At 35.2% G+C, this 16443-nt stretch overlaps 2 protein-coding genes across 6 annotated transcripts; one reads left to right on the top strand and one right to left on the bottom strand.

The window, feature by feature from the left end:
- Positions 1-312: 312 nt before the first annotated feature.
- LOC114285922 (sucrose-phosphatase-like protein) lies at positions 313-4312 on the top strand. Of its 4 annotated transcripts, none has more exons than XM_028229012.2 (6): positions 313-537; positions 619-700; positions 2235-2385; positions 2627-2866; positions 2954-3213; positions 3824-4312. In XM_028229012.2, exons 1-6 carry the CDS (start codon positions 495-497, stop codon positions 3825-3827), a joined length of 780 nt encoding a protein of 259 aa, XP_028084813.2. In that variant the 5' UTR covers positions 313-494; the 3' UTR covers positions 3828-4312. The 4 variants fall into 4 exon arrangements, with proteins under 4 accessions (XP_028084813.2, XP_028084812.2, XP_082755832.1 ...); XM_028229011.2 differs by having other exon boundaries at positions 3804-4312; XM_082899706.1 differs by having other exon boundaries at positions 348-700.
- A 949-nt stretch (positions 4313-5261) lies between these two features.
- Positions 5262-14936, bottom strand: LOC114285921 (uncharacterized). Of its 2 annotated transcripts, XR_014347101.1 has the most exons (4): positions 14386-14860; positions 14061-14158; positions 10884-11607; positions 5262-5521 (listed from the first exon to the last, which is right to left on the bottom strand). XR_014347101.1 is itself a non-coding variant. In XM_028229010.2 (3 exons), exons 1-3 carry the CDS (start codon positions 14512-14514, stop codon positions 11046-11048), a joined length of 789 nt encoding a protein of 262 aa, XP_028084811.2. In that variant the 5' UTR covers positions 14515-14936; the 3' UTR covers positions 10442-11045. The 2 variants fall into 2 exon arrangements, 1 of the variants encoding a protein (XP_028084811.2); XM_028229010.2 differs by lacking the exon at positions 5262-5521 and having other exon boundaries at positions 10442-11607; positions 14386-14936.
- Positions 14937-16443: the final 1507 nt, after the last annotated feature.

The raw sequence follows: 16443 nt of genomic DNA, 5'->3' as shown, positions 1-16443 counted from the left end.
TAAAAAAAACCCTTATAACGTGTGACTTAAGTATGAAAAAAACATTACTTTAAATATATATATGATTATTTAGATCTTTTTATTTATTATTTAAATTTGAAACGGTAATAAAATTTAATGGTAAAATAAATACAATTTTAACAAAATTTTAATTTAAGCTTTGTTTTTTAGATTGAAAATTTAAGCCTTAGAAAATATATATATATATATATATATTACTTTATTTCATAAATAAAATAATATAGAATTATAATTAATATTTTTATAAATCAAAACTCTTTATCCTAAACCTAATTTGAATATTAAATACCTATGAGCAAAATAATTAAAAATATCTGGTTCAGCAGGTCATTAGGCCGACGGCCACCGCTCCCTAAAGTTTCGGAAAATGCCATATTGAAAGAGAACAAGGTCACTGGGCCTCAATAAGGCCCACCAAATATAGTGGTCCTTTGCCCATTGAAGCGGCGTCGAGCTTCGCAGCGACGAAGAAGATGAGGTCGAGACTCGGAGCTTCACTGTCGCCGCTATTCACTGGTTATTCATTCACTCCTCACCTCAATTTTTTGAAATCCAAACTCTCTTCTTCTTCTTCTTCTCTTTGGTCTTCCTTCACAGGTCTACAGCGGAGGCACATTTCCAAAGCCATTTCAGCGAAACCATGGCTCACTTTTCTCAACACTGATGGCCACTCTAACAGGTACAAATTTATTTATATATCTATACACCTTTGTGTTTATTTGTTCCTACAAATTTTATTTATTTATTTTTTTCAGTTTTGAGTCTGTTTTGATAGTGCACTCATGAACCTAGAAAATTAGATTAGGGTTTTAACTATTTTATTTTATTTTATTTTTTATGTTCTTCAATCTTCAAAAGTAGTTCTGCTTTTCTTATACAGAGTTATTATTTGTGTTACTTTTCCAACCCATCCACATTTTTACATGAGAAAAAGGAATACTAGATCATGTTCAATTTCAGGTTGGATTTAACTTAAACCCTTTCAAGGTTTCAACTTATTCTGCTAAATTGATAATAATTTTTTTAGCCTAACTGATTAAATTATCAGTCAAAACATTTGGGAATTTTTTATTTTTTGGAAAAGGAAAAAATATATTTGTTTTTCAGACCAAGTTTCCTTTCGACCTACCCACTCCACACCCATTTTGAACTGGGGTGTCTATTCTGATACAGATTCGGTTGTCAAGTTGTTTCTAATTGCAGAATTTAAAACTTAGAGATTATCATCATTAATAAAAAATATATATAAAAAAAACATGCACACAGTAGAAGTCAGGCTTGGTAGTCACAACCAGCTGGCCATTTCGAACGTGGACAAAGTGCCTGAATGGATTTGGGGATAATCCCTCTCTCTCTCTCTCTCTCACACACACACACACACACTTGATTGGGGCAAATGATTGTAGAATGATTTTAATTTTTCATTCAGCTGGGTAATTGGAAAGGATGTTAGGGGAGGGAAGGAAATACATTCTGGGTGAGTGAGTGGCTGTTTTAAGTGGCTGAGAGTTTGTTACCGCATTGGGCTGCGAGAATGGGAAAAAAAAGAGATTCATATGTGAGTGGTTTAGCTAAATAGTTTCAAAAATTATTCTTAACATTTCCATGTCAATCGTTAAATTAAATTTGAAGTAAATAAGATCAAACATAATTTTTTGGGAACTTCAGGTCATTTCTGGAAAGGAAAAAATCTGGCTGGGTTCAAGATTCAAAGTGATGTGCTGACTTTATATGATAGTTTAGATAGCTTTGTGTGCATGTTCGTGTGTTAAATTACACTGATACCTGATGAGCTTATGTCAGCATGTTATTAATGAGGTCTCATGACTTAATACATTGCCAATTTGATAATTTATAGGGCAAATTACATATACACCCCTCCAGGTTTGACAAAATTACAGATACCCCCCTGAGGTTTGAGAAATTACGAATTCCCCCCTGAATGCTATATTTGCATAACAAATTAGGGGGTAATTTGTTATGAAATATAAATCTCAGGGGGTAAATTGTTATGAAAATACAAACCTCAGGGGGCGGGATGTAATTTCCGAAACCTCAGGGGGTATCTGTAATTTAACCAAACCTGGAGGGGTGTATATGTAATTTGCCCTAATTTATAATCACGTTGGGGAAAGTAAGGTTGTCTGTTGGATTCATTTTCTTAACAAATACATTCTTTACTATTAGCTCCCTCACAATAGAACATTGGCCAGGCTTCAATTACAAGGAATCGAAAGCCTAAAGCGGTCATTACATAGTTTCGTTGATGATGATGATGATGACTTCTCAGAATTGGGCCCAGCTACAGCGCAGCGTGCCACGAAACAGCTGAAACTGATGACAGAAAAGCGTGAGCTTTATGGGGTACACGTGCAATGTGTTAACTAGTTTTCCTTCCGTGTCATCTTTGCATGCTACTTTGTTTGCTTTCTCTGTGTTCATATTTGTAGTCGTAATCTGTTTGAAAGATGATGAGTGAGTTCTGATTTACTTCAGCGTAAAATATTTGTCTGAAGCAGAAAACTGAACCTCAAAAAAAGTTTTTTCTTAGAGGTCTTTGTCTGCAGAAAACAGCCCCAGTTTGAATACCATTATTCTTAATCAGGTTAAAACTTCTCCATCTGTTCCCCGCAAACTTCAGAACCAGAATTATGATTCTAGATATGCTGTTAACACCAAGAATGCTTCTCACTTGCCAAATTCAAGCTCTATTACTATTGAGGACGTACCATCCATAGTCAAGCTTTCCCAGCTAATAGGAGCTATTTCAATATTTGGTGAGATCTCCAGAGCTTCCATGAGGACTCTACCTAATGGACTTCACTGTTGCGATGTTGAATTCCAGGTAAATAATAATAATATATTTAGGTTTTCTTATATATATATATATGCATATAGATGTTTAATTATTTTGTTGTGAGAATGTTTGAAGAGTGTAGAGTCAAGGAGGAGAGCAGTTTCAGCTGGTGGGATTACAGTGAAGAGCTTTCATCTTCCAATTCATCCTCCCCATCCCCTAGAGACTGTTACTATTAGAATTAAGAATATCAGTAATGAAACTGCTGATGCTGCAATACACTCAATATGCATGTCATTTGGTTCATTGGAGGGTTTGGCTAGGACAGAAGAGGATGCAGTAGATGCTTTATATAGCGTGAAAGACAACTTGGACTTGCAAAGCATACTTAAAAAGTAAGAATCACTAAACCAAAATATAGGTTTCATAGCGTCTTGCTTGCTTTCATGGATAGACCTCCATCAATAATTGCTCCTTTCTGCATTTTGTTTGAAAACATAGTAGTGAATGGCATCTGGCTGAACTTCAATTAGTTTCTTGCCTCATTCTGCTCTGATTCTACTACTAGTCCTCTACTCATTTGGCACCGAATGTTAAATTTGGAAGTTAATGGGATATGGAAGTTGTGGAAGGGGAAGATATTGAGGATTTGCACTTGCTGCATCTTCATGTGCTGCGGCAATATGTTAAAATGAAGGCCTAATTGTTATAATCAAGTTGAAAATGTTTTAATCATAAATGGATGGATATGTGGTTTACTGTTTCAGTTGCTACTGCATCATTGTATACTTTTCCCTATGTGGGTCAGTTGTACACCTTTGGGGGTAATTGTCTCGAGCCCAGGCTATATAGGCTCAAGGCCCATCTCTTGCCTAGCCCTCCCTTGGGTATGGGATGGGCCTAGGTCGAGGGTTTGTCCATGTTATGTGTGTAAAATTTAGCATTTCTTGTGATTTTAACTCGTCTTCTTTTTACTTATTTCTAGGTTGAATGCTACATTCACAGGTGATAGAAGATGGTCAGCTTCTTTGCTTTCAAGAGATTGCACCCCTGTAGCGATGAGCAACAATGAGGATTCTAAACACAAGTTGGGGTTGCAGATCAGCAGTCATCTAAAGAAATTGAAAAGGAGCCTCTCAATGAAAAAGATTGACGTCGAAGATTTAGAAAGTCTGCATTTGGCCATACTGCACCTTGAGGAAACCCCTGATATCCATCTCATTGATTGAACTGTTAAAGTGTGTCATCTAATGTAAGGCGCTTCAAATGGCTTTGATTATGTGTTTTGTGAAAAACTTGGTAGTCTAGGTGTATATTTTCGTTGTGGCAACATGGATTTTGCTTACCAAGCATCTGGAAATAGACTTTAGATAGGAATATGAGTATTGTCCAAACTGAATTTTTCGAACATGGACAAGGTGACTTTAGTCGGTTCCCTGCTGATTGACATACATTCTGTACATGAATGTCTCAAATTCAGTTTATTCTAGGTCACATTCCCACCCCTATTGCTAGATGACGGGTTGAGTTGCATCTTTGTGAAATTTTCATTCATTTGATTGTGTGTAAGATTTTTCATCGGTCACATTAGGCGTGTGTGCGGTGCGGTGCGGTTCAGGCGGTTTGAGAGTAAAATTACAAACCGAATAGTGGGTTGGCGGATTAGCGGATTGACAAATTACGGTTTGGGCAGTTTTTAGCTGATTGACGGATTGAAGAATATTTTAATTAATTATCATACATTTGCATAGTATATAATACTAATTTGTATAATATTTTTTAGATATATAACACAGTAATTTTACATAATATGTTTTATATATATAATTACTAATTTGTAATAAATTTCACATCTTAAATATCTCTCACACTTATTTTTACATTGATATTTCATTGGAAGTTAAAAAATATATATGTATTAATTATAGCGGAGCAGAACGGTTCGGTTGATGGATTATAAATTTTAAAGTTTAAACCGTGGTTAGCGGTTAGAGCAGGTGCGAATTGATGCGGATCGGTACGATTTTAACGGATTTGGTGGTATTTTGCACAGTCCTAGGTCACATAAACTTGTCCCAAAATAAATAAAGGAAAATGCTATAAGCTCTAAATTTTTTTTATCAAATAAATGATTAAATGTCTCACATGAATGTGAAACTTACAAAATTACGAATCTTACACTTATGTGAGACATTTGATTATTTATTTGGTAGAAAATTTGATCCGTAGCATTACTCATAAATAAATAAAACATAGATTTTTTTCCCAGTCAGAAGAAATTAATATTTGAAGATGTCGAAAGACATGCCATTGGTAAACAACCAAAGCTATGTGCATAAAATCATTTGGGCTATGTGCATGAAATTAAGGGTGACACATTTTACTTACATGGGTTTTGTTTTGTAATGCTCTAAAAAATAAACCCATCATAACATAACATACATTCACGATAAGTAAAAGAGTTCTCATATTATAACTATCAGAGTATTCTTACAAAATGTATTACATGTTAACAACAAAAGTAAATGCCCTATAGGCTTACAACTTTCCAAGTCAACACTTGATTACAAAAGGAGAGAACTAACTCTACACAAAAGAAGCCTTTGGCTTGATATACATGTAATACAAAAATGTAATCACAAAAGATGTCCTAGCCACTAAGCCTCTCAAGCTACGTCATTGGAGGTGGCATGCTACCTGTACCTGAAAATGATGTCTCATATAGGGTGAGTCAACGCCCAGTAGAGATATGCTAAACAAAATATGAGCAATAATTAAAATATTAGCACTTGATAAATGTTCAACTTAACAAAACTCAACTTATAAATATGGCTCAGAATCTGACCAAATAACTGAAATGAGGCTACATCTCATGCCAACAATACTACAACTTGCCATTTTACGGAAATTGCGTCCGCGGGATTCGGCACCCATGTATTTTCCTTCTCTTATGGCCATTTTACAGATATTTCATCGCGGGACTCGGCACCCATGTATAGATATATTCGGATTGCCATTTTACGGAAACTGCGTCCGCGGGATTCGACACCCATGTATAATTACATTCAAATGGCCATTTCACGAAAATTTCATCCGCGGGATTCGGCACCCATGTATTCAAATACACAACTTGATTAGTTTTAATTCACCTAATCATCATGCAATGTCTACAACAATCAAGACTATCCTCCACCGATAATCCAAAGCAGTTGTTTCTAAACAGATAATAAATGTCTCAACAGGTATATAATTGACATTTTCAAAAGTGAGCGGTTTATAAATCCAACTCAATTTCATAACAAATGTCATTAATTACACTAATGACCCAAATATACCAAAATATGGCATTTTTCCCTTTAAATTCAATATTGACCCAAAGGTCCAAATATTACCAACAACATCAATAATCTCTTTTTTAAAACCCCATATATATATATATATATATGAGTCAAAAAGACAAAACCTCTCTTTTCCAATATAATACATTACAAATCCTAACTTCCCAAACCAAACCATTTATACAAAAGCTCTACATTTAGATTAAAGATCATAAAGATGAGTAGGAATCCTTACCTCAAGAGATGAAACCCAAAAGAAATGATGAAGAACTCCAAAATGCTCCAAATTCCAAGATTCTCAGATCAAAATGTAGCCCTCAACGATCAACACACTTTTTACAAAGGCCCAAGGGTAGAAAATCACTCATACTAGATCAATCCTAAGAGAGAAGGAAGAAAGTAGTGAGAGAAGCTTTCAAAAATGGCTTTTTGAAAAAGTAAGAGAGAGAGTGAAAGTTGAAAAATGATCTAAAAAGACCCAGCTGATATTTGATATACGTATGACCCGCTCAAACGAAGAATAGGACGCTCGAGCGTTAGACACAAAAACTGGACCCGCTCGAGCGTAAATATTCCCGCTCGAGCGCCAAGACACAACTGCAAAACACACTCGCTCGAGCGCAAAGGGAAGGCCGCTCGAGCGTAGATTCCCCCCTTCCAGAGCTTTTACAGACAATGAACTACCCGCTCGAGCGCCAAGACACCCGCTCGAGCGTAAGGAAATCCGTTCGAGCGTGAAAAACACACCTACAGAAGTTTTGCAGAGGCACGAAATGCTAAGAGTGTGAAAACCCTACTCGAGTGCAATAAGGCCCGCTTGAGCGGACAACCAAAAATCAAACTCCGCTTGAGCGCAAAGGGACCCGGTCGAGCGTACCACCAAAAATCTGGGCAACAAGGAATGAGACTAAAACTCAACCAACCTGTTCGAAACACGCCCAACACATCCTAAAACTCAAACACACAGAATTAAAGGATAACAATAAGATATACAACCACCAACTCCACGGAACCTAAGTCTAAAATACAACAATCAAAGGAAGAGAAACCGGGATCTGTCACGACCCAAACCCGGCCCTATGGGTTTAGCACCGTAATCGGCCAGTAATCCGAGATTACCGAAGGCCTGCTTAACAGTAATACAGTAAAACAGAGTACAGGGCCTGGCAGAAGCCAATACAGTAAAGAAATAGTGTCCATTGAGCTGTGACAGTCTGTATGCAAAAAGGCTTTTGATACATTTATACATAAACAGTACAGAACAGTATACACAATATTTACAATCATTCAGACTAGGGACTCGACCCTATATAACAGTACAGTAACACTCAGTCTATACAGAACAGTAAAACAGTACAGAAGGGGGAATTGTAAAAGACCCCTAAGCCTTAACAGATAGGCTCGGAACCTCGCAGTGAGGCACATAGGCTGGCTTGACAAAACTGGAGTCTAACCCACGCTCCTAGCTCCGATCTGGTGGCTGAGCACCTACATATATATATAAACAGTGAGCTAAAGCCTAGTGAATAACATAAAGCGTAAAGGGGTTTAGAATGAATGTCCTTACGGTAATGAAAACAGTTCAATTCAATCAGTATTTCAGTTGTTCAGTACAGTAAACAGTCATATGTGGTACATCCATTAGCATAACAGTAACAGTAGGTCTTAAAAGACCGAACAGTAATGATGGCCATCAGTCAGTAAACAGTAGTGGCTCCACGAGGGAACCGACAGAGATCTCTGTAACAGTAACAGTAACAGTAAACAGTAGGTACTAAGGATGCCACAGTACAGTTCAGAAATAAAGGACATACATTCATTCAGTAATACCAGTTCAGTAAACAGTTCAGTTCAGTATTCAAAAGATATCAGTTGAACATATCTTTACACAATTGTTACTCACAGAGTTCTGGGCTACACAGTTTACAGGTTGAACACACACTAAGCTACACAGTTGGGAAATATCATAACTTAATCCCTAATTTGCCTTGGTGTGTTCTACAACGATATTCTCATCTAAATGTCTTAAACTAGGCCTAAGAATGCCTAGGATGGGATGAGGATGCAAAAATACACTTAGAAAACATTTTGCACAGTTTGCTGAAAATAGGGGCCTCGCTCGAGCGAGACTTTCTACGCTCGAGCGTAAGTCCAAAATCAAAGGCTTCGCTCGAGCGAGTAATCCTTTGCTCGAGCGGTCTGCAAAACAGTAAAAATACTGGATGCTGAGATTTTACGCGCGATGGTCGCTCGATGGTCGCTCGAGCGGAGCCCTGGACAAAGGTGCTCGCTCGAGCGGGGAACCCTTCGCTCGAGCGAGGAAGCCAAATCTGGAATTTCCAGATTTGCCTCCCAAGCTCAAACCAAGCATTCAACCACTCCAAACTCGACCTCTTGGGCCCAAATTCTGGAAAACATAACTAAATTCAATGTATAACAAGTTTCAAAGCTCAATTTATGAATTCAAGCCCCAAAGGTGAGTCAATTAAAACCATATTCAAACCCATTTTCAAGAACAACATTCAAACATGCATGGATGAGTTTTAAACCAAATTAAAGCTCCAAAGCTTGCTCAAATGAGCTCATTTCTTTTCAAAACCAGATGAAAACATGGTCTATAACAACAATATGAGCATGCATGTACTAATGTCCATGTAATCAACCTCAAAATGCAACAATACTAACATGCATGCAAGAGATGAGCTTCAATCCACCATTAGTGAACCAAAACATGACTTAGCTCTACAAATTAACATGAACCATGCATGAATCCACTCAAAACATGAATAAGAAGACAATGAAGCTACCTTTAGTCTTGTATTTCAAGAAGGGAGTTCAAATATGCAATCACTTCAACAATTTCTTCAATTACCAAGCAATTTACAAGCAAAATTGAGATGAACTCCACTCCTCTAGTTTTTCTCTCTCTATGGTCGGCAATGAGAGGGGAAATGGCTGAGGGAAATGTTGTGAGTCAAGGATGCAAGGCTCTAGCATCACTAGGTAGTGTGCCACTAAGGGTGGCAATATGGTAAATAAACCAAACTCTTTAATTAGCTTATTTTAATCTAATTTAATCATACCTAATCAGTTTTCAGATAATTATACCATAAAATCACATTAATTATGAGGATCATAAAACACTAATCAATTCCGATTTCGGCCGCCGATAAGGCCTTCAATTAGCAGTTTAAACATATAAGTATGAACAGATAATCATACAGTCAAACAGATAGAATGCAATTTAACTAACATATACTCAATCAATTCGGTTCCAGTTTCAGTCAGTCAGTTCAGTACTTTTAATCAGTTCAATTATCGGTCAGTTATCAGTCATTATCAGTTCCGTTTAACAGTAATCGGTGATTATCGGTAATCAATCGGTCATTAATCAGTAAACAGTACGGGGGTTGTTACAGGATCGCTATATGTCTGGTTGTCCTCTAATTTTCAAAAGGTAAATTACTATGATCACCATTGATATTTGAAAGAAATATAATAAATTTTATAGGTTTGGTGTAATTATACTTATTTTTTTATTTAAATAAAGTTGAATTGATTAAAATTAATACAAATGTTGTATAAATAAGTGATTAATTAAAAAAAATATTTTACATGATAATTATTATTTTTTTAATATCAAACTTAGACTACCAATGAAAGAAGGGTAAAATTTTATATAATTTAAAACTTTAATGTTATATTTAGATCATAGGTTTGGAAAATAAAAAGAGAAGGCAAAAGAAATAAAGAATTTATTATTATTATATTTTATTCACACTCTTACAACTTTTCCTTTTTTCATTTCTTTTTTAAATTCATGATTTAAATACAATTTAAAAGAAAACACAGTAGTGTATGAAAGTTAATAATGTAATTTACTCTCTATTTTCCTTTTTTTTAAACAGTTGAATTTTGAAAATTATAATCTTAAAATGAAAAAAAATAGTGCAATGGTATCACCCTTTTATAAAACAATCAAATTACCTTTAAAATTATTAATTTTATCCTTTAGTTAGAAATTGGAATTAGTGTTTTCCCTCACGGATGACAATTTGAGAAGCTGACGACAGGCATTGGCATTTTCATGGCTTTCTTTAAACAAACAAGAATCTTGCATTTATGCGTCAAATACACAATATATACATATATATATATATATATATATATATATATATATATTGTGTAGTCAAGCTTCAAGATAATCCCTGCTTTGATCAAAAAAGAAAAACAGAAAAAGATAATCCCTGCAGCATACATAGCAACATTTTTCTTCCATAGCATGTGAAGAAAATGACTTCTTTCCTGGTAATATCTTTATATCGACACAATGTATAACAACAGACTATTGAAGCCGAATAAGCTGATCTTGAATAGTCTTGGGTGATGAATCAGGATGTCCTTTTGGTTTGGCTAAAGAAATTACTAAACTATTCTGACAAAAAATACATTCACACTTGGCACGGCATTTCAAGATCCCAAAACTGGAAAAGAGGATTTCCTAGTTTTTGCCATCATGATTTGAGAACAGTTAGTTCTATGCGCATACGTGCATATTTGCAAATGCTAATCTCAAACCAGCCTACCTTGTCACAGGATTTGGAGAAGAACGGGGGAAAACAGAGGCCATTGGATTGGATAAAGATCAACCAATTCACAACATTATCATAATACAACAAAATCATGGCCTCCAACAACAAGAAAGGGATAGGGAGCATATGGTGTACCTTTTCCCAGTAAGCAAACAAAAGCAACTCTTTCAAATTTTCACTTTCAGCCCATTGCCACATCCTCCCATAGCTTTCAGGAAAAACCATCGCTTTTGAGACAGGTAATTTCTCGAAACTATTACAAATTCCAACATTTTCACAATTTTGCGAACCCATTGTTCAAAGAATTTTATCCGCAGGCTCATCCACTTTCATATTCGCGTTCAGCACCCTGCAAGACTTTTCTTCATTATATTCAGGCTCGGTGATGTTAAACGAAGAACATTCTTCAATCTGATAGTCCCTCTCATCAACTAAAGCCTTCATGTACGAGCATGGCCGCTCTTCAATTTCTATATTATGAAACGACTCTTGTCCTGGCCCACATGGCAATTCAAATGGTGAAGGGCCCAGAGGTTGAGTTCTCATCTGCACCGACCGCAAGAGCGCAGCCCTCCTCAAATCTGCTGAGTGGCATATATCACTAGGTGATGATGGAAACCGGCCCTCGGAATCAGAGCCTCGCTGACGAGTTTGTGAGGAGGTGATGGTGGGTGAAGGGTTCGATGTGGTTGGGGGAGCAGAATAGAATCCACTCAGGGGTCTTTGATACCTGTATGGAGAGACAGGACTAGTTGGTAGGCTGTCAGGTTGGGATGAACAAGTGTGTATTGGAGTTTCGCAGTATCTCAAGTCATCAGAGTCTTCTGACATTGGAGAATATTGTATGGACATCTCATCCCTGGAAACATAAAGGAGCGAAAACAAAGCGATCAAGTATTTTCAAAGAAAGAATTAGATAAGAGAAACAAGTTTATACTTTAAAAAGACATGTTCAAGGTACAACAAACCAACCAGTTCAAAAAAAAAAAAAAACGTACAACAAACCAAAGTTCCATAGGATCCATCCATTTGAGAACTTCTACAGGAGTGAAAGTAACATGGAGCAAGACCAAGACCAATAAAAGCATTCCTAATAATCCTAAAAATGCTAGAAATCAAGATGTCCCCAGAGGGTGTATACAGAAAATAAATGCATTCAAGTGTATATGCATAATAAATTATTTACCGGTACAGATATATCAAAAGGTATTTATATAAGTACATTATTCATATTCCTGATATTATTTATTTATTTATTTTTTATTATTCATAATACCTACAAGGTCTTCCAGAACATATTTGTTCTAGGACGGGATCCTTTTGTCCCCAAAAGTCCCTATCCCCCAGTCCCAACTCCCATGCACTTATAGTTGCACGATATGATTTTATTTAAATTAAAAATTAATTAAATGCACGATGGTGCGGATATGAGTGCATGGATAGCAGGACATGCACTTTTGAGGGACAAAGGATTCGAGCTCCGTGGTTCTTACCTAATTTATAGTGTTGAAAAGTATATTGAGCAAGATTTTTGCAAGTGGTGACACAGTAGCTTGTATCTTGTACTCTCAGTGGGGTGACGGTTCAACTTCTCCTCATAAAAAATTTGACAAGAGGTAACCTAAAGCACAAAATACGAACTAATTCGAGGAGCACCCCACATCCCCCATGTACAGAACAAGAGCATTTAGGATATAACTTATAACAGTTCAATTTCTCCTCTTAAAAAATTAAACAGAAGGCTAGCCTAAAGCACAAAACATGAGCTAATTTGAGGAGCACCCCTTATCCCCGATGAACACAAGTTACACAACAAGAGTATTTAGGTTATAATTATGATCTAGACTAGAAAATAAGGATTTGAAAGTCAAAGACAACTCATCTGCATGGCCAAAGAGAGGTGATTGTTTTTCATTGTTATAAAATACCAACAATGCGCCATCTTACAACTTTACTCAATGCAGAGCAAGGCACCAGTAATAATTGCAAAGGTTCAACTACAGTAAGCCAACACCAGAAAAGAATAAATCATACAAAAGAACACTTTGCCCCTTGAAGTTTGCTATGTTCTAGGGCCATGGAACTCCAAAAATGCCACTTTAAAAGTGGTTTTGAATCAACAAAGTAGTTGATTGGACTATGGCTTAAAACTAACGGCCCAAACGCCTTCAATCTTTATAAGACCAAAGATGTCTAGAGGTCATTCATTCATTGCAATGCTACATTCTATTAGACAACAAAAAGAAAAACAGATATAAATAACAACAAGAGGTATGACTTAGAAGTAGTTAACATATGATCCTACAAAGAATTTGGGGTGTGTTTGTAGAGTAATTTTTGAGATAAAAAGTACAAAAACTTGTTTGGTTTGCCTTTTTTTTCAGAAATAGTTTTGGAAAATTGTTTTGGGGAGAGAGTTTTAAAGAAAGTAATTGATTTGATGTGTATGAGAGAGAGAATGATTTTGGAAATTAGGTAACCAAACAAAATTTTGAGATTTTTTTTGAAAAAATTTGTTTGGTTTGATTACTCTTGAAAATTTGTTTGTATAAAATTTTTCCCAATTTTTTTTTTGAAAAACAAACCAAACAAGGCCTCAATGTTTTTGAAAAAAAATTTGCACAAGACCAGAAGGGCCTAAATTTCTCCTCACTAGAGAATATGGTTGACAATGACAATCACTAACACGTGTGTATGTGGTTTTTTTTTCTCCGGGAGGGGGTGACCAAACCAAGCTAATCGAGCTAGACTCATGTTCGGTTTGTTAAACACTTGTTTGAGATCAGTTTGTTATGTAGACAAATCAAACTTGCTCTGTTTGGTTGAGTTTTCAAAGTTCGTTTTTGAAATTTTTTCAAAAAATTTATAACTATTTAGCCAAGAATAAACACCAGTTCTTTTTTTTTTTTTTTTTGAATTTTCTAAAATTACTTTCGTCTTCCAAAAATAGAAAACCATATGAAAATAATGAGTTTTTTTGTTTCTGTTTTTTTATTTTTATTTTACCAAACTAGGTTTTGAAAACTTAACCAAATGGATTTAAACCAAGCTTAAACAACCTATTCAGCTAGATAATAAGCTTATAGGAACTATAAAAAATGAAGATACTCGAGCTTAACTCATGATCTTCTTGTTAAAAACTCATTCAAGATTGGCTAGTTATATCAACAAGTCAAGCTTGACCCCCACATTTTAAAACCTGTTAAATTTTCAAGCCAAGCTTAACCTGCTACTCAGCTCCACTCCATTTGTTTGCAGCCCTAACAACTTAAGATTTATAAGCTTTATGATAAAGTCTTTCCAAAATCTCACCTGAGATAAAACAAGTTGTCTGGCCTAGCCGGAGATTCCATGAGATTGTCAGGGATGGAATCACCAACTGTTAATCCATTCAAACTCGATGCCATTATCTGCACAACCAACCAACTTTTAAAGCCCCCCAAAATGGAATGAATTTCCCAAATTCGCAACAACAAAAAATCAAGAAATTCAAAATAATCTATCAAAATAATCAGGAAATTCATCAACATAACCTAACCTAATTATCGAAAGCATTAAAAAAAGGATAATAAATGTCTCAACAATTCATCATTTCTAAACGAAGAGGGCGCAGATTGAGAGATAGAGAGAGATGGACCTCGCTAAGATAACGCTTGTGAGAATGGAGATTGTCGAGATAAACCTCATCTTCTGGATCTCTACTCCGCTTCCCACTCGGAGACGACGATGCTGTTGCTGATGAGTTCGATTCTGAACCCATTCTCATTCTCTCTCGATCTCACACCCAGTTTCCGCAATTTTCTTCAACTTTTCCTCCCAAGAAAATAGGGTTCCAGAAATTTCGAAAATATGGGGAAACAATTCAAGAGTATGTTGTTGATTCAGTGGAATTGCACGATACAGAGTTGCAGAGAACAAGAAAAACGACAAGCATGGGAGAGCATCTGTGTAAAGCGTTTGGTAAAGTAGAAAATTTGAAATGGATGGGAAAAAGTTTTGATCCATTTTCGTTTCGCTGGTGGTGCATGTTAATTAACATGGAGACTCATCCGATTTTGATGGATCCGATTCGGGTCAGCCTTTGATGCGATCTCGTTGTGTGTGTGTTCGGCGGTGATCTGGTACGATCAGATGTCACCATTTGGCCTGCTGTAAGCTTAGGTGGTATCGGATTCATCGAGCTGATCTGAGCCGTTCATTGACTGCCAGAGTAAGTCATTTAAATAAAAATAAAAATAAAAATAAAAAATTGAATTAATTGAATAATAATAGTGTATGGTGATATTACATTTACTTACAAAATTAAAGAATGTTTATTCTCAAAATTATACTCCCTCTATTTTAAAATAATAGTTCTTTTTATGATATTTAATTTTTTTTTTGCAGAATTGATTGAGATCACTAAAAAAATAAGTATTGACAACTCTAATGAACTAAAAAAAAAAAAGAAAAACAAATAGAGACAACCATCACATCAATGGGGGAGTCAGCTCATTAGTGCTCCTCCTAATTTAATGCTCCTAAACATTAATCTTTTTTTTTTTTTTTTTTTTTTTTTTTGTAGTATGATTATTACACTTTAAAAATATTCACTTTGCTTATTTTTAGTTTTTCAAAAAATTTTATTTTTTTTTGTTTTCTAATTTATTTTTTGTTTTTACTGATTTTTTTTAATATTTTAAGCAATTTTTAGATACATCTAACATAAATACACATAAAAATTATAATTTTTGTGAAATTTTTTTTTAAAATTCATTAAACTGGTGGTAACCCATGCTATGCACGCCATGCAAAAAAATTAATAATCTATTTTTATACAAAATAATATAAATAGTTAAATTTTTGTATGCAAAAAAAAGAAAAAAGAAAAGAAGATTGAAATTTACAATGTCCCATAATTTTATTACAATTTATTTATTATTTTTTAATTTGTCACAAATTTAATCATGTAACTTTTAACCCCTTGTTAGAATTACAAACTTAGGTGAGTTCAACCCAAACAACTTGAGTCGAGCTTAAAAACTTTTAAAGATTGAATAATATAATTTTTAATTAAGTGAGGACCTGTGCAGAAATTTAAAAATTCAAATTGTAACGCCCTCAAAATAAACCCATAATCAGACATTCATGATACAAAAAGAGATATCATATTACCAACATCAGAGTATTCTTACAAGAAATATTACATGTTGACAACAAAAGTAAATGTCATATAGGCTTACAATTTTCTAAGTCAACACTTGGGTTCAACAAAAGTAGAGTTCTAACTCTTTACGCAAAATAAGCCCATGGCTTGATATACATGTAATATAAAAGGGTAATCACAAAAAGATAAGCCTTCAACTTCCACAACCTCCCAAGCTAAGACCTTGGAGGCGGCATATCACCTGCACCTGAAAATAATGTCCCATATAGGGTGAGGCAACGCCCAGCAGAGATATGCTAAACATAATATGAGCAATAACTAAAACATGTGCATTCGATAAATGTTAACACTGGCCAACCAACTTACAGCACAATTCACTTTCATGACCAATATGTCCATGTTTCATTTTACTTTCCTTTACTTAATCAATTTTCAATTTTATAAATATGGCTCAGAACCTGGCCAAACAATTAAATGAGATCACAACTCATATCAACAACACTTCCATTTCACATTAGATACACATATTCACTGTATTAATATCATATT

Source organism: Camellia sinensis, chromosome 12, assembly GCF_055761805.1.
Source record: "Camellia sinensis isolate YWXY chromosome 12, ASM5576180v1, whole genome shotgun sequence".
Classification (NCBI taxonomy): Eukaryota; Viridiplantae; Streptophyta; class Magnoliopsida; order Ericales; family Theaceae; genus Camellia; species Camellia sinensis.
The sequence above is the reverse complement of the archived record's forward strand: the minus strand, read 5'-3'. Positions and strand labels throughout refer to the sequence as shown.

What these genes read in the sequence shown, in the direction of transcription:
- LOC114285922 (XM_082899705.1), top strand. Translation starts at nt 495, where the DNA reads ATGAGGTCGAGACTCGGAGCTTCACTGTCGCCGCTATTCACTGGTTAT. An exon ending in AAAAGCGTGAGCTTTATGGG is followed by an intron (nt 2,386 to 2,626) that starts GTACACGTGCAA and finishes ATTCTTAATCAG; the next exon opens with GTTAAAACTTCTCCATCTGT. An exon ending in TTGCAAAGCATACTTAAAAA is followed by an intron (nt 3,214 to 3,803) that starts GTAAGAATCACT and finishes ACTTATTTCTAG; the next exon opens with GTTGAATGCTACATTCACAG.
- LOC114285921 (XM_028229010.2), bottom strand. Translation starts at nt 14,514, where the DNA reads ATGAGAATGGGTTCAGAATCGAACTCATCAGCAACAGCATCGTCGTCT. An exon ending in ACAAGCGTTATCTTAGCGAG is followed by an intron (nt 14,159 to 14,385) that starts GTCCATCTCTCT and finishes TTGGTTGTGCAG; the next exon opens with ATAATGGCATCGAGTTTGAA. An exon ending in GACAACTTGTTTTATCTCAG is followed by an intron (nt 11,608 to 14,060) that starts GTGAGATTTTGG and finishes TTATGTTTCCAG; the next exon opens with GGATGAGATGTCCATACAAT.